The following is a 20,944-nucleotide window of genomic DNA, read 5'->3' on the forward strand; positions in this document are numbered from 1 at the left end:
AGGCTATGCAGCAAGACTGAAATGAGAGCCAGGAGATGTCACTGCCAATTGTCTACTCTGATGGTAACGAAAAGGTAATGTTTTTTGTTTAGCTTTGAAAAGCTTGACTACTAAAATAAAACAAGAGAAGGGTGACTTAGAAGGTAATTATGTTTATGACAATTATTCCAGTTCCAAAACACTCACAGTAGGTGGAGAAAATACCCAGACTTGGTGGACTATTACACAAGTTCACAGACGACTGGTTAGAATAAGAAACATATTTACAGTTCTTACCTAATGCATGTCTGTCTTGTACACAGATAAGATTGTTATTTTACTTACCATTTCATTTACACGTCATGCAAACATTCTGGCCTATTTACATAAATACATTTCTTGGTATGTATCCAAATTCAGTTTTATTGCCTTTTTTTTTTCCCACCCCTCCATTAAATGTGCTCCAGCCTCTTTTTGCTGCACAGGGAGGGAGCACGAAAAAGAACAGCAGCAAACCCTTATCTCCTCTCAGCAGATCTGGTAACAGCACCTCATGTCACACGTAACCGTTTCCAGGTTTTCTGCACTCAAGTGTTAACCTACAAGGGGCTCTTTTGTGCTGCCGCTGGCAGCCTGGGGAAGCAGACAGCAGCTACCTGTGCCCTGTTACCCCCACGGCACCAGTCCCCCGCAGCTCTCCCCCCGGCTTTAACAGCCCTGGGCTCATCAGTTTGCGTTTCACCACCCAATTCAAGACAGCGGGGTCTGACCCCACAAAACCACGACTCCCTCCAGGACCCCCAGCACCCTGCCAGGGCTGTAGCCCCCTCCTGAACACCATTAAGGCCCCCCAAGGGCTCCCCACTCCATCCCCACGCCCCGGTGCCCCCCCCACCCCTCCCGCCGCCGGGCCTGGCCGCCCGCAGCCCAGCGGCGCCCCCTGCTGCCCGCCCGCGGCACCGCGCCCGGCCCGCCCGCTCGCCCCGGTGGCCTCAAAGCCGTGGCGGGACGGGCGACCACCGGGCGACTGCGGCGGCCGCTTTGCCAGGCCCTCACACAGCCGCTGGGCCGACCCTCTGGGGGGCAACCAGCATAAAAGCCATTAATTATCGCGCAGGGGAAGGGCGTCTTTGACTCGCAGCTTGGTAGCCAAAGGGATCGCAATTTGTAGGTAATTTTCTTTCAAAATGTGCCACTTCAAGGAAGTTTAGTAAGATCTGAAACTGGCAGCAGCTGGGAAAACCTCAGCTTTGTAAGCACGGGGGGGGCTGCGGCAGGCAATGCAAGCTGAGCCGGCCTCTGACCTGCACGGAGGAATTTACAGCCTTTCTTCGGGGACCAGCTACATCCACTTCTGACATCGACAAGTCGCACGTTTACTGACAGCTCTGCCAAAAACCCTGTACTGGAAAGAGTTATTTTTGACTCCAAGTGCTAACATCTCTCACTCAAACCCATGTAACTTGGGACGCTCCCAACTGCCAACACAGACACAAAGATGTTCTCGGTATAAACTAAAGCTGGCTAAAAATGACTGAAAGACTCCAGACGAATGAAGATGTTGGTGGCTCTGGCTGAGGCATCAGGCAAAATATCAAAAAGAGGTTTTTAAACACAAAAAAAAAAAAAAAAAAGGTTCACAATAGAGGCACCAAGTTACACTATTAAAACCTGGGCCTTAAACTTCCCAGAAGAGGTTTTCACCACTTAAATAGATCTTTATGCCCGTATGTAGTTCACGATGTTCAGCCCTGGAAAACTGGGAAAGAACCCTGACAAGGACCAACAGGGAAAGAGTCTCCAGGAGAACTGTGCAAGTCCCTTTGTTTTTCAGAGCTTTGTGTAATCTGCAATTTGTTCCAGCGTTTAGAAAACAGTCCTGTGCTGACCAAGACAACAAAGCGGCTCACTTGATGTTTTCTCTATTCTACTTTCTATCTTTAGCCTCTGAGCTGGCAGACCTCTGCCTCCACCGTTTGGTTAGCAGGAGAGCATCTGCAAGGGGCCAGGAGCGTCCACTTGGTCTGTGTGTGGTGGGAATATCACGAAGAAGAGCCTGACGTGCTGGAAAAGGGATCACTCACCTCCGTAATAGAGTCCCGTGGCGGTGCACATTCGCCACTGTCCCTGATACATTCCTGCTGTGCTGGGGCTGCACATCTGAACGCTGACGTCTGCAATCTCCTGGGGCTCCAGGGACCTGACCATCACCATGTTTACGTGGCCAAATTGGTCTCCCCCGACATACTTCAGACAAACCCCCGGGGGCCACGCCTCTGTCCCTGGGATTAAACAGAAGAAAGAATTACTGACAGTGCACCAGGAAAAGCTTTGTGTCTGTTTGTGTAAGACTGGATGAAACATGCTTATTAAAACAGTTGTGCAATTGTTGAACAGTCAAAGGAATACCAAGATACACATAACACAGCCAGCAATGGATGCTGAAGAAGAACATAGTTTTCAGACAAGGCTTAGCTGGTCCATTCTGAGAGCAGCAGCACAATTTATAGTTCTATGTGAATAATCTCTAGGTTTTCTTTACACAGAAAAATTCTCAAAGTCACAGTGTAACAGCTGCAAATAAAAAAAAAAACAAAAACAAACAAAAAACCCCACACCATAACCGACACACACATGTATTTTACCAATACCAGAGACAAAGACGAAGTCAGACCCAGCTGGGTGGGTTTTTTCCCCCCTCATTTCTTTCTGCCTCCCTACTGTAGCTCCTGAGCCTTGCGACAATCAGAATCGTGTTATTACTATAAAGTGCTGGAAACGTTTTCTTTCCGGGATTCGTTCTTTTTTAAGCCTGTTAGTCTCAGGAGGAACTAATAGTTTGAACTATAATTGAAGAGCTAGTACTGTTTTCTAAATGGATTTCTCTCCCCTCTTGCAGCAACCTTTCTCTCAGCCTTGTGCAAAGGTGGAAAGGATTGTGAACATATGATTTATCCGCGGAGATCAATGTTTAGACTGCAGATACTGGGACTGACAGCGTGACCTGGCAATCTGTAGAGATACAGAAAACAGTTACTGCATGCGAGCAGGGCCGTCTCCGCCAAAGATAACAAGCACTGGGGCAGACAAAGAGAAAAGCGCTTCTGAGACTCGTGAAAAATCAGTTTAGCAGAATTTTCTCTTGCTTCTTCCCCAGTAACATGACGTGACTAAGCCAATGACTTTAAAAATACCTTCTGCTTGGTTGAGGTCGAGGGAAATGGCTAAGGAGAGCCTGCACCACCGAGAAGCGTGGAACCACACTACGTCTAGTCTGAGAGGAGAACGGTGGATGCTGATCTGACCTTAGGTTACCCCAAAGAGCATCCTTTGCCACAGCCTGCCTGCTAATTTCATCCCTGTGGATACTTCAGTGAAGACACGGCAGGGACTGGTTTTCCAGACAAGTCCTTATTTGTGGAACGCACAGTCTAGCAGGGAAAGCACGATGGGAACAAGTACGGTGGACATTCGGATACCAGTGCTGAGGTAGGGAGGCCTCTGAAAGAGGAGCTGGGCGACCAGCTGACCTCAGACGATGGCGTGTGGGAGTTGAGTACGAAGTCTCATCTGAAAAGGTTGGCAGCCCAGCAACACGGGTTTAGTTAAATAATTTATGTGATTTTTATCAGTTTTAATGGCTTTAGGCTTGCAAGGTGCCTAGAACACTGCAACTGATAAGCCCCATAAAATGAAATGATGATTATGTCATTCTATTTCAGTACACTCATCTCTCAGGAGATGATAAATTGTAGTAACTGTCCTGCAGAGCCAGCAGCAGCTGGGGGTGGAGTGGGAAGAGGAAATAAGTCTGTTAAATCCTGCTGCTCTTTCAGCAATGGTTCTACTACACAAACGGTCTTTTGGCAGACAAGCCGAGCACCGTCCTGGAAGGTATCAGAGCAGGGTATTAGTTTTTAATAACACGTATGAAAACCTGACTGAACCCAGCTTCCTGCTTACATGCTTAAAACTGACAGCCTCTCAGAGCTCTGCTTGTCATACCCGTCAGACACCAAACGCTTCAGTGACACATGCCTCAGGTATTTCGTGTTCTAGAACCAAAGTCATTTAACCAAGGGTTCCTGCAGAGCTGTTAAAAACCTTGGCTTTGCTTCAGTTATCTACCTAACAAGCAGATATTATCTGGAAACACTGCAGTCCTTTGATATTATCCCTTAATTAAACCATAAAATGGTTTTAAAACGCTACGGTCCTCCTTAAACTGCAGTCATAACACAGTATAAGGCGCATTTAACTAAAACATGCCTCAACAGCATGGTTTTAACAAGATCTGGCCTCCAGCACCACTGTTAGAGTACAGATGTACATTTTATGAAGTCAGGCTTTAATCCACACAGAAGCCAAAATAAATGTCGGCCTTGCCAGGAACTCGTAGAGTCCAGATTAACTCCCTTTCCTCATTTCAGAAGACCCATGGATTTCAGAAGGTCAAACATTCCAAAAAAACAATGAAACACTGCCCAAACTAGGATGTTAAATTAAGGCTAAATTTGCATGCAGGAAAAGAGTACATCAGAGGAGCAAGAAAGGAAGGAGTGTGAAAGGAGCAACGTAGAGGTGCAGTCACAACACACAGAAATTAAGATACTAATAGTGAAGTGGGACCTGTCAAACTTAGTACATTCATAAGACCTGCAGTTGAGACACTTATTAAAAAATTGCCAGTCAATTTGCCACATTACTGGAGTTTAAGTGAGCAATACGTGTCACCTTTCCACTGTACCAAGTCAAACAAATGGAGGCAGAAAAAGTAAACTAAAATAATTAAGCCCTTTCACTAGAATACAGTCTCTATAAATCAGTGTTCTGAGACACACACACCCTCTACTCTCATCTCTCATGTCCTGATGAAATATTCCTAGACTTTTAGTATGGTTTTAGTCTCAGTTATACTTTGATATTCAGCACAGCTCTGTACAGCACTCGAGCACTGCAGTTATTTACACGCAGAAGTACTAACACAGCTGAACTTTACTCGTGATGATTCATGACATTGTGCCTTGTTGTGCTATCATTCTTCTTCACAAAAGTGCAAGCAGGTCAATTAAATTCAGACACACAGCTTAAACATTCATGCAACATCCTGTCATTACAACACTTGAAGACAAGGTATTCTGCTTTGCATCCAGGGATCTCATTTTTCTCTCTGACTACATCCCAACAGATCAAGCACTGAGAAGGTATTTCGCCTAGTCTCACTTCCTGGATTCCAGTCACTGTTTTGACTTATTTCATACTGGAATGTGGTCTCTCCAGCCTTGCATCCTCTCAGAGCATAAAGAAGCAATTCTGGCAAAGCCATGTTAAAAAGGGTACCTGCCCTATCACCCTTGCATCGCTACCTCTTCTCAGAGTTCGACCACTGCATCACTGCCTCTCCCGAGAGGACAGCTCTACAGAATGCTCAATGACCAAACGACAGGGGCGGTCAGAGAAATGGTGTGGTGAAGGGTAGTGGTAATATATAGCCTGGTCATGAGCTAAAAGGCTTTGAGACTAAAAGCCATCTCTTCATTGACTTAAAAACATATTCACTTGTTTGCATCAAGTGATCAGAAACGTGACTAGCTGAGGATTCTTAATCTATTTTCAGATTGGCAGAGCCCTGGAACAGGCTGCCCAGGGAGGCTGGGGAGTCTCCTTCCCTGGAGATATTCAAAACCCGCCTGGATATGGTCCTGGGCAACCTGCTCTAGGGGAACCTTCCCTAGCAGGGGGGTTGGACCCGATGATCTCCAGAGGTCCCTTCGAACCCCTAACATTCTGTGACTCGGATCCAAAAAATACCCAAACCAACCACAACTGGATCTGCCCTGCTGTCACCTAACGCACACTACACGGGTTTTGCTACAGTCTAAAAGCCTTACCTGTGTTTTGTATCCTCCATGTTTTTGTAAACTGGGTATCAGGAGGGATGGACTCTCCTTCACCTATGGTGACATCTTCAACAAAGGACATGGAGGGTACGTTGATATTTGGACTCTCGAAATCATAGTAGGCTCCAATGGCGGCTTGTAGATTCCTAGAAAGCAAAAAAATTCGATTACAACCTCGAGTACAGGTGGGTCAAGTCCTTTTCACAGGTTTATATACGTCATCCTGAACACAGTTAAGCAAAAATATTATCCAGACTGTATTAGCTCTGCTGCTCATGTTTTGTTAAAGCTTTTAGCTCTATCACACACGGATTCTCCAAGATAACAGAGCTCAAAATAAAGCATTTTACTTGCCAGGGACACTATTTCAGACCACTTTTCTACTCTGCTTCTTCTTTTCACTGGAAATCTTGGAACTTACAAGCCCTGGAGATCTCTAGCCCATTAGCTCTTCATGAGATTTGCCAAAAAGTTCAAGAGATACCGAGGGAAGTGCTACGCAGCAGCACGTAAACAACAGGGCAGTTTCTTTATACCAGCCTTGTTTCCTGAGGTAATTTCAAACAGACTGAACCTCTCCGTTCTATTTTGGCACAAAAGGTGCATAAGACGAACAAAACACAACGAATGCTCTACGATAACTCTCAGGGCCAAAGGGCACCAGCAGCTATGGATAACAACACAGACCTTGCTGCTTTGGAAACACACGGTCATGTATGAGCCACGAGCACTCTAAGACTATTTATTAATGATTAAAGTGTCTGCTCAGCTCTGGATAGTCACAACTCAAAGCAACTTACAAATCATCTGAGTCAGAAGTTCCTACTGAACAAAGGCAATGACAGTGGAAGCCTGTGATATATTAAGGGCATTCAGAAAGCCACAAATGCTATTGATTCCTGAGTTGTGGTGTAGCTGAAACTCATACGATAATTAATTTGAAAAGAGGAACAGTCAGACAGGAAGAGGATTCATGAGTCTTAGCTGCCGTTCCACGATATACTATTAAGTTATTATGTAAGTGTTTGGCAAGTCATGTAATTCCTCTGTTTACGCATGTCTGTGAGGTTGTGGCCCTAATTTACATGTTGTGAGTAGGTGCTGTGAGAACGGAGATGGGTAAAATCTCACCAAATGCAATGGGCATAACAGCTGCCTTTTGGTGACGATTACAAAAGTCTGTGTTGCTTTTTTGAGCAGGATTGGAAAAAAACCCCCAACAAACCCCAAACCTTCAAGAACTGGGAACCACCACCTAAAACAAAGCCACGCAGAAGGCTAGTCAGAAGCCGCACCATTTAGGTACAGCGATATATTGCGGGTTTGTATTGTGTGGTGGAGTGTCATGTGTCTAAGCCAAAGCCAGAAAGGCAAGGTGAAAGCAAGAGAAACATTTGCAGTCTGACCCTGAGAAAGAGCAAACATAGGGCTTTTTGGACTGCTTGCCAGCTGGAAAGAGGCTCGAAACGGTGAGCAAGGAAACTGCCTCCTGTTCAATTCCTACAGTGTTCAAGGGGAAAAAAAAAAAAAAAAAAAATCAGACATCCTGGATAAAATCAGAATACACGGGAGAAGTATCACTGCTTTCTCCTCACAGAAAACAGAGGGGACCCAAAGTGTAGCAGCAAATAGCACTGGAGCTTGTGTCAAAGGGGGTAATAGCAATATTAGGCAGATCTGTGAGCCACTCGCGACGGGGGCGGGTGGGTGAGGACCTAAACAACAGATGCATCAGTTTGGTAATCCATCACGAATGACAGAAGATAATCACGCTGTGGTAACCACGGGAGTCACTGACATCCTGCTAAGTCTCCCAGCGCGCAGCCAAAGCGTTCGGAGGCACCGGAGGAATGTTCTGCACAACATGGCCACGGCGATCGATGGGCAAATCCCGCAAACCGAGCCTCACGGCGAGACCTTTCGCCATCGACACGGAATGGACTTTGGTACAAAGAGGAGACAAAAGAGCCACCGTGTAAGATTTCCCTGTTTGGAACAATGAATTTCAGACCAGAACCCATTATTCAGCTCGAGGCATTTTCTACTGAGGAGTGTCAGGGCTATATTTAATACAGCCAGCTCAGTCAAATGCTACAGGAAGGGTGCATGTCACATTAGCCAATAAATAGAGACAAATGCTCAGTTTTACGTCACCAACCGCCTGTTGCTTATACACTGCACAAGATTTACATAACTCACAGCAGGGCTGTGCCAAGAGACTCCTGTTCGCTCAACCAGCTAACACTAGGATCTAGAGTTTAGTTTTCACTAGGATTTCTTCCTGTATTACAGCCGTCCGAGGCAAAAGGTACTCTAAGAGCTACAAAAGACAGCAACACAGCTTTTTCCCTTCCTAATCCACCACTACGTGAATACATTTTCGGACATAGCACATCACCTTGGGAGTTATGATTCTGGAATCGGTAGTAATGACGTTTTATTGACATTGAGTGGAAAAATTAAAAAGTTCCAAGGGGCAGATTTCTACTGTAATTCTTTGTAAGGCAGCCTGTGCTGTTTTTTGTTTGCTTGGCTGTAAATACGCTTCAAGAGGTAGTGGGCTATTTGTGCACACAGGCCCTCTGCCAACCCTCTTCCCCTCCCTGTGTCATATTTCATTGCTTGCTTTGCCATTGGGAAACAACTCCAGTCCTCCACAGCATTTACTTAAAAGCTAACTAAAGAAGAACACATGCTGAAAACCAGATTTGCCACCCTTTTCCGACCAGATTTTCACAAACCCACCGTCCCGCTCCCACCGTTTCGATCAACGTGCGGCGGGTTTTGTTTGGGGTGAGCCCTTTCACGTGTCGGGACACCTCTTGGCCTTTCCACTACAGAATGAAAAAGAAGCTTCCCGAAACTAAAAGGAAATTGAAAGCGGCTAGAGCCAAAGTCAGGATGACAAAGCAAATCTGAGTGAAGTTCAAGTTCTTTGACACAGGCAACCCTACGAGACAGCCACTGAGAGGCCGTGTGGCTCCGCTCCGCTGCACGAGACACCCACAGCACTCACATTTTAGTCCTGTTCTCTGCTTACACAACCAGCAAAGCCAGCAAGGTATCACTGCTGGCTTTGTTTCCACTCTTTCCAAGAGACAACATTCTCCCTCCTTCCCTGCCCCCCAAACCCCCCAAGTGTCAGCTGGAATGCAGGGCTTTGCTCGGGGAGTGCCATTTTCAGAGGCAAACCATTTGGAATCTGACTATTCGCAGGTTCTGGAGCCGAAGTAGTACACCCTGCTGCTCTCCTTTCTTCTACAGGCACAACTTTAGTGGCGCTTACAAGCAAATGAAAACATTAATGAGAGAGATGGCTTCAAGGTCAAACACACTCAAGGCCCTGAAATTTGTCTTTTTTAAAAAAATATATATAAACTTTCTTTTAGGTCTTTTACCCAAGAAAACCCTCGTGCCCCAGTTGTAATTGCCCAGCACCAACTCCAGATACTGCAGGGACAGGAACGAAGAGTTAAGACTTCTGAGAGGAAGGGGTTATCAGCTAAAGGCTTCTGCTTACACAGCCATGCCTGCTTTAATTTACTCCTCCTAGGTGTGACTTGCACCACGCTACCCCTCTGCTCTCTGTCGTAGGAGATAAAGGACTGCTATAAACCAAACAACTCTGAAACGAAGATGAGCATGCCAAATCCAGACAGTGTAATTCACACGACTGATCTCTCCTAATTACAGGGACGGCCATACATCTCTTTCTTAACATAGCCCTTCAGGTGTCAGGCCCTCCTTACCTTTCCTAAATGAAGCAATTTTCCATTTTTAAAGCAGCCCTGGACTGCAACAGTTTGTAGCTCCGCCATACTTACAGAGCAGGTCTGACGGGATTTAGGCTCAAACTCTTAAAAAAAGCCCTGCAACCAGAAGTTACCCCAGCGACCAAGTGAGCCTGCTGAAAATCACCACAGTGCTCAATTTCAGTCCGAAGAGCAAGCCGCCGGAAAGTGAGGGGGTAGAAGGCAGCAAATCAAGGTTATAGCTCCGTATTAGCAACCAAATCCGTTCTAACTATGGATATCCCAGTCGTTCCTCTCCAAGGGAATCCCATGACTCTTCCCTGTCAAGTGCTTTTCCAACAAAATACCCACAGAACCAGAGAAAGTGCTCCTTTTCAGATCAATTCTTTTGCTCTGCCGCTTTGTTTCAAGCCTCAGGAGCTAAATTACAATAGTGAAGTTAAAACCGTCTCTGCTAATAGCTCTGGAGATGTCCCTTAACAACTCCTAAGTGTTTGTAAAGAGGTGGTTTATCTTGAGCCATTCTTTCCCTTCCCTGTTTTTTTCCAGACAGCCTTTGTTATGTTAAACCAATATATTTAGACAGTAATTACTCCCAATTAACTAGGTCACCACGCAGTATTGGAGAATAAAAGAAACTCTTCCAAATCAATTCACAAACTAGAGGCCTCCTTATACAACCTAGCTGTTGTGTGAACAAAAAGCAATATACAGGTAATTGGAAATACTTTTATTAATTGCATCAGATTATTATTTTTTTTTTTAGGAGAATGAAGAAACCGAAGCAGAGCAGAGCATATGCACAACACCTAATCCTTCCGTTACCAGCATGTGATTCTTTCAACACATACCAAGTTAAGCATCTTGGAAGGAAAGCAATACAAACAGGTCACCCTAACACACCGAGACAAGGGACATTCGAGTCCTGGCAAAGCGATAGTCTCAAAACAGGTAGAGGGAAAGGGACCGGGAGGAATCGCCCACCATCCAGCAGCTGTAACCTTCCCACACACCGCTCCCACCAGCCATCCTGCATGGCTGACACAAGGAACGGTATTTTGGTTTTTGTCTTCAACCCCGCAGCTTAAAGCTCTGGATTTGAAACAAATCCCTTAGGATGTGCAAGTTGTTTAACATATGTGGGGACACGTAAGAATGCCACTCCAAAATAACATCTGTGTTAGAAAGCAACAACTTTAAAATTAAAATTTTAACTACTGACATTATAGGAATCTGTAAGTTTTCATTTATTGCCAAACTCTTTGATGAAAGATCCAAAGAAAAAGATTTTTTTTTTTAAAAAAAAAAAAGAGATAGATTGATGTTTTGGGGATAAAAAGTCAAATCAAACCACAGCTTAAGCTCAAAACCCAGCATGCAATTTCGGCTCTTACTAGCTCCTGGCCATTCCTGCAGCCACACCACCTATCACCAGCTAACGGGTGAAAGTTTCCAGCGCTCTGATTCTCCCGAGCTGTCAGAAAAAGCAAAGGCTAGACTTGTCAGCGCAATACCGAGCCAGCCTTCGATTCCAAATTTCACCGAGGATGCAGCCCTCAGAGCACACACAGTGGGCAGAGCACGTTTGAGTCAAGTAGAAAGCACTGACAATGGACTCGGTCACTTTATGGCTGAGCAACTGCAGTGCAGTGAATGCCAAGTTACGTTTCTGTCCCTCTGTGGCAGGCAGGAGAAGCCAGGCAGGTGCCCAAGCTGTCATGTATGTTCGTTGTATGTCCTCAGCACTCGCATATGGCGCAGTATTTTGTCGTGAGAAAAGCAACTCGGGTGTTATTCTCCTGGAAACACGCAATGCAAGAATCGAGCGGCAATATAAAGGTACAAATAAATCTCAAGAACACCACATGTTACACAGAACACCTCGTACTCTTTCCGTAACCGAATTCTCAACCTTTACAGACCTTTCTCTTGTTCTCCAAACGCAGTATGTAACCAGGCACTGTAATACCCCATGAGGTGTTAAAACCAGAAAGAAATGTACAAAAGAAATAGTGCAGCAGATGGGTAATTTCTCACTCCTAAATAATGGAACATCTCTCCATGATACAGGTGGGAGAGACTAAAAATGTCTATGGAGGACATCCAAATGAGGCAATCCTAGGTCCACTCTTTCTGCCTCTTAGTCTCTGGTATCTTATTTGGATTTTATTTGCCCCAGCTATTGGGGAACTTGACTGATAACACCACGGGCTAGGACACCTCAAAGAGCTACCCTACTGCTGCTGGGTTGGAGGCACCTCACTCAAAGCCTCAGAAAAAGCTGAAGGGGTGTGGGGGGGGAAGCGATGTACTCATTACACCACAGGGAAGCACTTCAACCTGCAGTTATCAATTCCAACATTTTCAATAGAGATGACACATGGCAATTAAGTGGAAAGTTTCCAGATGTTTTGAAGGACTGGAATTTTAATCAGTGAATAGGTTTCAAGAGACATAATCTCAGAAAGCAAAATGTGTGTATCAGTTATCGTCATTCTTGACCTCTCTTACACTAAACTGTGAGGCTGGGAAACTACCTTAGAAGATGCTGGATGATCCAGAAGGACCATTTGGGGAAGGTGAAGGCTTTAAACTGAACTTACACAGCTGAAGGAGGGGAAAAAAAAAAAAAGCTGGCTAATTTGAAGCTTATGTATTTTCTCACATGATGCCACAGAAGAACATTTCATTGTCTTGGCTGAAACCAGCCAGTTCCAAACACAAGTGGGATGTTCCAGGAAGACGACAGAAACCTGCGGTGACCAGAAGCAACGCCGTGCTCTCGGCAGCAGCAGCCCAAGGAGAGAAACCAAGAGGCCGCAGAAGCGACACACCATTTTCAGTGCAGCCCAAACCACCAAAGGAAATCACTTCCCTTCAGCAGGCTTTTATACACACACAACCACACACATTGACAGCTCCGCCATTATCGTGGTGAGCACCGTACCTTGCCGAACGGCAGCCACTGGAATCAGCGGCAGAATCAATACTACGATGCTGCTACAAGTCCACACAGCCATCCCAGCAGCTGGACCCTCCTAAAGCAGGTGGTCAGGAGCTTTAAGCGTGGGGTAAAATATTTTGAGAATGTCCCAGCAGGAGCTGCTCTCTCCTTGCTGCCACTGAAAACAGGCAACAGCTCTTCCCAGTGGAAAGTAAGTGCTGCCAGTACGCAAAAGATTCTGTAACTGCTAACTCCTCCGTATAAACTATGTCACCAATCTATAACTGTCTGCATTAAAGGAAAGGGGGATTAAGCTACAGAAACTATCTGAGAACAAGTTCAGGCATGTGAGGCAGTCCAGCTGGACTAAAATTATATTGTACCCAATTCCTTCTGCTACAGTTGTCTGCTTACATTTCCATTTCACACGCACCCAATTTTCAAATGTTTTGTAACTTGGAGCATCACACAATCACAGTATGTTCCACAGTTAAAAATACAATATATTTAAAGTCTAGATTTCATTCAAAATAATCAGGTCAAATATTTGAGTTAATTCTGGGGAAGAAGTGTGTGGGTTTTTTTAATGCACTAGATAAAAGCTGTCCAAGAAAATATTGTTTAATTCTATAATTTTGTTATTTTTGGTAACATCACGGGACAGTTGTGGACACCAGAGATGCAACAGTCTACAATAGTTCACATGCACTAAGATGACATCCACTATGCTTTAAGTTAGCTGCAACAGATTAAACAGTTTAAAAACTATTTTCTGCTCCCCAGCCACAGGGTATGAATGACCCCACGCACGCACTGCTTAGCAGCAGCCACAGCTCGGAGACTGCCAGTCCGTTCTGCCGGTTTGGCAACAGCACATCAAGAACTACTAGACTGTGGTGTCTCTTCTGCCTGCAAGAACAGCAGTTTATCAACTGTTTTAGGGTAAGAATGCCATCAAGTTTAAATCCTCATCTTCCCTTTTCCCTACTACTTAACTTTATCAAAACCCAAACCGTGTTTTAAACCAAGTGCTTCACCCTTCTCACCAGATTCAGTTCAATTGGTCACCACCTACAAATACTAATCTGACCAGAGTCACATTAAGACCTAGATTACTTAAAAAGCTTCCTATGTGCTAGGACACAAAGAACACAAGACTTGTTTTATCACCTGACATAGGAAGAAGAGAAGCAAAATGATATGACTTCCCACCCGCCACTATCACTTCCCTAATAGATGCCTGGATGAGTACTGAACTAACCCAAGAACTTTCCAGGAAAGAAGGACTGACCTGAAAGATCAGGTCTTGGGTTTCCTGACTCCTCCGCAACAGGAGGATTCCCCCCACCACCCTCTCGAAAGGAAAGGAGTATCAAAGCTAAACCTGAGATTTATACAGAGCAGCGGGCAAGTTTTCCTCAGATTCATCTGAACGTGGATTAGCAAAAGGGAAGTCACTGGAGTCTCATGGACTGTGACAGAGCAGACAACACGGGGACAGCAGGGACCCCTGAACCCTTCCGAGGTGAAGCACACACACAACAACTCCCCACTTGCAATGGCATAATCCTCCTTGTGGCCAATCCAACAATGCCACTGTGAACATGAAAGCAGGGTTTATATTCATTAGTTCAGGGAAAGAGAAAATCCTGCTGTTTGTTGTTTTATCCTACCTTCCCTTTGACTTCTCACATGTGGACAAAAGGAGGAAAACTCAGTAAATGCAGCAAGACAGAACATCTATTGGAAATCAGATGGAGTTCTCTGACAGCAGTTGATTAGTTTACTGGACATCAATAAAACATTGCCTTCAAACTGATGAGGAAACCAAACCAATTTGTTCACACTTCAGTCAGGATTTCCAAATAAAGCTAGAGCAGAGATCTTGATAGAAGACCAGACAAGAATAGGCTTTTTCCCCACAACAAATACAAATCTAAGACCATAGCAGGTCTATAATCAGAAGTACTTATCACTAATAGGAGAGATGTATATTTGCATTTAAAGAGTGATGTAAAAGCAGTGTTTTGATTTAAGGGATCAACAAAATTCTTGGAGGGTTGCTGGTGTTCAAGGGTTGGAATAAAAATGTGGGTATTTTCATGGCACCAGTTAGCTGTAGTGAACCCCTCCACCAGACCAACCATGCAGAGCCACACTGTCACCAGTAAGGTTGGCTTTTGATACCACCACACAACCAAAGGCCTCGTGGTGCAGCTAAGGCCCCAAATTCCACCTCAACATTCACATCCTGACTGGTAGCGGCTAAAAACAGCTGCACAGTCTGACTTTGCATGTCCTTATATTTGCCTCCTATATATGCTTTTCCCATAGAACTTTGAAATGTAACATATAACTATTTGAAGACCAGAAAAATACCTTACCATAGGGTGACTGGGTATATTGTACCAGCAAACCCTTCAAATACAGAGAGTGCAGGAAAGCCGAGGCCATTGAGATAAAGGGCCTGCCCGCACACCAGTGCTGTCCTCTGGCCCACACGTGGTAACCTGTCTGTGAGCTGAGAAGGAGCATTTCAAACCCAAGTTTTTCCTGACACGCACTTGGTAAGCTTCTTTTGAAAAGCAGTCCAAAAATCTGCTAACAGAGGACATCCGCATGTCTTTTTTTTTAATGGCAGTTCTGCAAACACCTGCAAGGTTGAAAAATCAAGATCAGGAGTACCAGTGTCACCCAGCGTGCGAAAGGCATCATGTCAGAGTGAATCCTGCTGATTGGAGTCTCTTACATTAAATTCTGTACGTCCCAAGGTCTTACCTAAATATACTTCAAGTATTTCTCTGGATAGTACCTCTACTCCAGCACTAGTATCAAGTGTAAATAGAATCACTTTCATCCACAGATCCGAGTTTCATTTAAAGCAGCATCCTGTTATCTTTGCTAGAAAGCAAAAGCTAAACACTTGTACAAAGTCAGAGTAAAAGCAATAAAAACCCCTAAAACATGTCTTTAGACTTCTAACCAAGTACATCCACTTCTGGGCAATATAATGATATAAAGAATTTAAACAGCCCACCCACAGGGATAAAAACCTGCACTTGTAAGGCGATTTAAATTTTGTTAAAAGCCAATATTCTGTTTGTTCTCCAAGACCAATAGAACACTTGCACAAAAATGTTAGACCCATTTTCCTTGCTACGCTCAAAAATCCCAGTTTTCTGATGTAAAAAAATCAATGTCGCCACTGGCTAATCCCTACCTCACCTTGGCTCCCCTCACTCATACACCCAGAAGTGCCCCACATCTGACAATATATAAAAAGGTTTTACCAGAGATTTCTGTAGTATTTTCAGAGATAGTTACAAATATTTTTATGCAAAACATCATCTTTAGAGTACTACTTAAACCACGATACAGTTACAAATTCTTCTAAGCATATGAAAAAAATCGAGGCCCTCCAGAAGAGATCTGACTACCTTACAAATAATGACCTTAAAAAGACCTTTTTTCAACAGAAAGCTAGAGCAAAAAAGGCTAGGGTTTGCAACAATAAAACTTTTTCCCCCCACACAATGGAAACCATCATTACGTGACACATTCCAATTAAATATCACACCTACCAGACTAATAAAAATTCAGCTTTCTAAACAAAAGCTGAAAAGAGAATGTAAAGAAATAGGACATGTAAATTGCTGAACTATACATGCATTAAGCCTTCCAAACTAGGAATCCCTTCACAGCCAACTGTGTTGAAATATGGATTTTAAATCCAGCACCACTAGCTGCTTCAAATCCAATTAATTCACCTTCTCACAGACTTAAAGAAGCTCCGAGCCTTACGCTGCAGCCTCTCACCCTCGAAGTTGGTATACTCTCTAATTAAAAAGAACATATTCCTCTTCCTTGTCACAATATAATTTCCACACCAGCTTTAGAGGAGTCTGATGACTTTTATGAAACAGGCCTTAACGGAGTGTCAGCAATAGCCAAAAAGCATGAGCTGCACAAAGTTTCCTCTGCTGTACATTTACCCTGATCCATATGGCTGAAAACCGGCCAAGGCCAGGCTGATGCTTCAGAATTTGTGTTTTGCAAGTGTTTTCACAAAGTCCAAGCCGCCCAGGCACCATCTATCCAGAGACCTACCATCGTTCTCGTGTGAGGAAGGCTGCGAGGAGGTATTGCGGCACAGACTCACTCAGCACCAACTGCCTGACCTAAACAACCCCGATTTTTAAAACTTTAGCACAAAGGGTTTTCAAAAAGAAGTTCCTGATGTAGGGAGACTGAGTCTAGACGAGTTCAGACACGTTCCTGGCCGTACTATCGCGTCACAGCGAAGCGCTGTAGGCAGCACCTGGAACTTCACTTTACCACAAAACCCACTCCCGAGCCCCCTCCCCGAGCCCCGCGGAGCCGGCCGTGCCTCGGTGTGCGGGCAGCCGGGCCTCTGCACTGCCTAACATCTGGAGGGGGCAGGGAGCAGGGAGAGCTAAGCATGCCATTTAATGGAGGGTGGACTTTTATCCTGGATGCAATGGCAGCAAACCGCCCTCCCAACTACGCTGCCTGGGTTTTGCTCCCGAGGAAGAAAGGTTTCGGTGCCAAAACTTCTTTTGGAGAAGCTCGCTTTTGGGTTCAGGCCAAAAGCGAAAGCTCAACCTCTCACTTTAAAGCCTCACAACTTTACTATTTATTTATTTATTTTTCAGTAGAGGGGGACAACTCGTGCTGCCCTTAAAGAACATACAGCAGGGCTCTCGGGAAGGGCAAAGTCAGATCTATGTAGCAGAAACCCAAGGAGTTAGAACAGCCCACAACAGAACTCGATGCGTAATTAAAAAGAGGCAGAACTCTAGGAAAGTGTTTAATAAATAACAGGGGAAAAGACAACGCACCAAAGTGTTTAACCTGTATTTCTTGACGATCAAGGAACAGTCTCAGAAACGGAGGATGCAGATGTTCTACCTGCAGCATGTTTGCAATGCCGTTAACAAAGCCAGCTGGCACTTCCTTAGCACTGTCCCAGGTCTGCCAGAACTTCGAAAGCGCACCGAGCAATTCCAGGTGAACTGGAGACGTGGACAGACTTAAAGGCTACTTACAAGTATCAACCACTACTTTTTTTTTTTTCTCCCCCCAAATTGGCTGCACCTATTTTAAAAATCATCCCTCTATTTCATCAGAGCTGCAAATTCACTTTAAGTATGTTGAATACAATGACTAACACCACTACTGGAAATATTCTTCCAAACCACATCACATCTCAGATTGTTCACCACACAGTGTGTGTAAGGCGTACAACCGCGAAGTAGACTCAGGTCTGGAGAGTACATGGTTATCGCCAAAGAGCAGCTTGTGAACAAAGTTCTAGCGAAAATTATTTGTGTCTTTGCTAATTAACACGTGCACGGAGATCGCTAAAAAGAACCTGGTCTACCAAGTAGGTGCACTTCTCTCACCCCTGCTGTGAACTCCCTCACCCTTTCCTGCAGACGAACGTTAATCCTGAAGCAGAGAGTGAAGGGATCACCACTGCAGAAAAGTGACACAGCTTTCAGAAAAGGAAAAGTGACTTGACAGCCTCCTCGAGACAAGTTACTTGCAGGACAGACTGGCGACAGAAGATTCTGACCCCAATTCTAAGCCACAAACCCCAAACCTAGTTAGCAGGCCACTGCCTAACATCACCTGGGGCAGCGCGGATTGCACAGGGTCCCTCCGCATGACAAAGGAAAGGTGTTTCCAGGAAAGGAACATGTGTCTTGATGGCAGCTTTTCAGAGGGGCTGAGAGCAGGGTCAGCACATCGGGCCGGATAACCCAAAGGCCACAGCAAGAAGAGGTGGGAGCTGGAGAAGGGGACAGAAACAGCAGAACCGCCAACGGCACAAAACCGGGCACAACAAACGGCCCTGCAGGTCGGGAAAGCAGCGCCCTGGCAAGAACACCCGAGAAAAATGAGCGGCACCTGTCAGCATACCTAACCCAGCTCCCCGCTGCGGGAAGGTTAAACTCTCACCACAAGCTTTAAGCCCACTCTAAGAGTAACCACGCTGCAGCCTGTGCTCGTTTTCCCAGGCTCTTGTACACATCACACCAACAGATTTCCCTTTTACACACCCCCATCCATCTACAAGGCTTAGCACGTAGTACCGCAAAAAAAAAAAAGCTTGAAAACTTCTGTCCCCAGAACCAAACTAGCCACTGAAAATGTGAAATTAAAGCTATTTGCATCATTTAAGGTTTTCTTCAACTGTAATTAAAAGATTTAAAAAAAAACCAAACCATTGGTTATAAGATTGTATTTGAGATTGTTACTTCAAAAAAGAAATTAAGTACACCTGAAAGAAAGAGCCCCTTCAAGACCAACCAGGAATGCTATGGTTGCACGTAGTATCTTCATGAGTAACTTCCAGGTTCAGCTCTGCTAAGCTTTCTGCTCTCCCAAGGAACTTCATAGAGAAAACCCACAGTATTACCCTGCAGTTTCGGTAGTTTTATTCATATTATCAACGCATGAATAAAGCGGGAAAGCATCTGCTGCTGTGAACCACTTCTCCAAGGCAAACTCCCAAACTCCTCGAGAGAGACCTTCTTTTGCATTGTATCAGCTTACAAAGCACATGGTATTATTTGCTATTCCCTTACTCCCTCTGCAGATGCAGATTTGCCAATAAGATTTAATACAGAGCTACAGGAGCAGGGAAAGATGAAAGGGAAAAGGTGACAAAGTTGTCTTATTACTGTTTATTAGTTCAGCAACTCCGTGCAAGTTTTTTCCCAACTGTTGATACCAAGACCTTTGGTTGGATTTCAAGTTTCAAACCTGAGGTTTCTGGATTTGGTTACACCACTAAGAAAAAAACCAGTAACTACAGCTTAGCAAAGTAATCTGTTAGCAACATCTGAAACAGAAAACACTTTGCTCTCTTGCAGCCATCACAGATGAGATACAACTCTAACAAGAGGGTCACGTTTTGGTTAGTGCCCTATGCCAAAGCAAAGCTGTCAGAAATGGTTTAAAAGATGCAAGCGGTAACAACGAGTCAAACCCCGCAGTTCTCACAGCAGCAATTTTCACAACATTCTTTTGCAGTCACTGGGCTCCCTGCACCACTAACATTCCTGGTTTCTGGTTTTCACCATTATATTGCATATTTCCCATGTTCTTCTCGAGCTGCAGCTTCCCCGATAACCTGTACCTGTTGGTTTTGGGTTTTTTTTCTGGGACGGTGAGAGAGCGCCTTTGTAAAGCCAAAATACACACCGAAAGCCAGAGTTTTTAGAAAGACTCCTAGTTTGCAAGCAGATGCTAAGTTTTTATGAAACACCCAGATAACTTTCACATGGAGGCCAGGGCAGCTTTAAGACGCCCATACAGCCCTTCTGCCACAACTTTCCCTCCTCCTGAAGCCTGCTTTAGGGTTCAGGGCACCATAAGCCATCCCTGAATTCAGCTCATCCTCCCGTTCCGCAAGAGAAAGCGCCCTTTAAGAGCTACTGGGTCCTCTGGATCACATGCCCCTCTTCCTATCAATTAGTCACTCTTTAACAGCTTTGCAGCCCTTTGACCGACGAGTTCCTCGAATTGGCAAAACTACAAGCCCAAGCTGGAGAGGGGAGGCCAACCCGAGCCCCTCCTCAGCCCCGTCCTGCTCCTCTCCTCCTCCGCGCTGCCATGATAGCTCCCTCCCCACCCCACGCCGCCACTTCGCCCCGCCATCGCCGACCCCGGGGAAGGGGAGGAGGAAAGCGGGGGCCCGCAGTAAACACACACACGCCCTCCTCCTCCTCCTCCTCCTCGCAGCAGCTCCCTCCCCACCCCCCCGCGGCGGGACGGGCCTGCCTGCCGCCCCCTGAGGCGGCTCGGGGCAGGGAGGGGCGGGGGGGGGGGGGGGGAAGGCGGCCGGCCCGGCTCGGTGCGCGGCCCCTCCGCGCCGGCGGCCTCCCGCGGCTCCCCCACGGGCTCGGCGGGGCGGGCAGGCGGGCGGCCTCCCGCCCTTTCCCCCTCCGCCGCCTCAGGGCCGGCGGCCTCTCGTCGCTCCCCTCCGCCGCCTCAGGGCCCACCCAAGCCCGCCTCGGCGCCCCGCACCAGTTGGTCATGTCGAGGAAGAAGGCGCAGCCGGCGGGGCTGAGCTGGAAGCCGAGGAGCCGCTGGAACTCGCCGATCAGCACGTCCTTGTCGGTGGTGCCCAAGCAGCTGAACTTCTGCATCAGCTCCGCGTCCAGGTCCACGTCCATCCCCTCCATGGCGCTCAGCGGGCCCCGCCGCCCCGGGGCCGCCCCGCTGCCGCCGCCGCCGCCGCCGCCGCCTCAGCGCCGCATGGGGGCGAGGGGGGAGCGCGGGCACGGCGGGGGGCGGGGGGGAGGGGAGGGGGCGCGGGCGACGCCAAGCCGCGGCCGGCA

The 20,944-nt window shown here is 46.1% G+C and overlaps 1 protein-coding gene across 5 annotated transcripts in view; it reads right to left on the reverse strand.

The window, feature by feature from the left end:
• ILRUN (inflammation and lipid regulator with UBA-like and NBR1-like domains) overlaps positions 1 to 20,808 on the reverse strand; it is a 30,491-nt gene extending 9,683 nt beyond the window's left edge. For 2 of the 5 annotated variants that reach the window (XM_086476429.1, XM_086476428.1), the window contains exons 1-4: positions 20,631 to 20,808; positions 5,871 to 6,025; positions 2,064 to 2,261; positions 1,284 to 1,379 (exon numbers count right to left, since the gene is read on the reverse strand). In XM_086476429.1, coding sequence (XP_086332555.1) covers positions 1,284 to 1,379; positions 2,064 to 2,261; positions 5,871 to 6,025; positions 20,631 to 20,788 — 607 coding nt within the window. In that variant the 5' untranslated portion in view covers positions 20,789 to 20,808. The remainder of the gene's footprint in view (positions 1 to 1,283; positions 1,380 to 2,063; positions 2,262 to 5,870; positions 6,026 to 20,630) is intronic. The other 3 variants (XM_086476431.1, XM_086476430.1, XM_086476432.1) reach the window with 2 other exon arrangements.
• Positions 20,809 to 20,944: the final 136 nt, after the last annotated feature.

This window comes from Leptosomus discolor, chromosome 21 (assembly GCF_034619465.1).
Source record: "Leptosomus discolor isolate bLepDis1 chromosome 21, bLepDis1.hap2, whole genome shotgun sequence".
In the NCBI taxonomy this organism is placed as follows: Eukaryota; Metazoa; Chordata; class Aves; order Leptosomiformes; family Leptosomidae; genus Leptosomus; species Leptosomus discolor.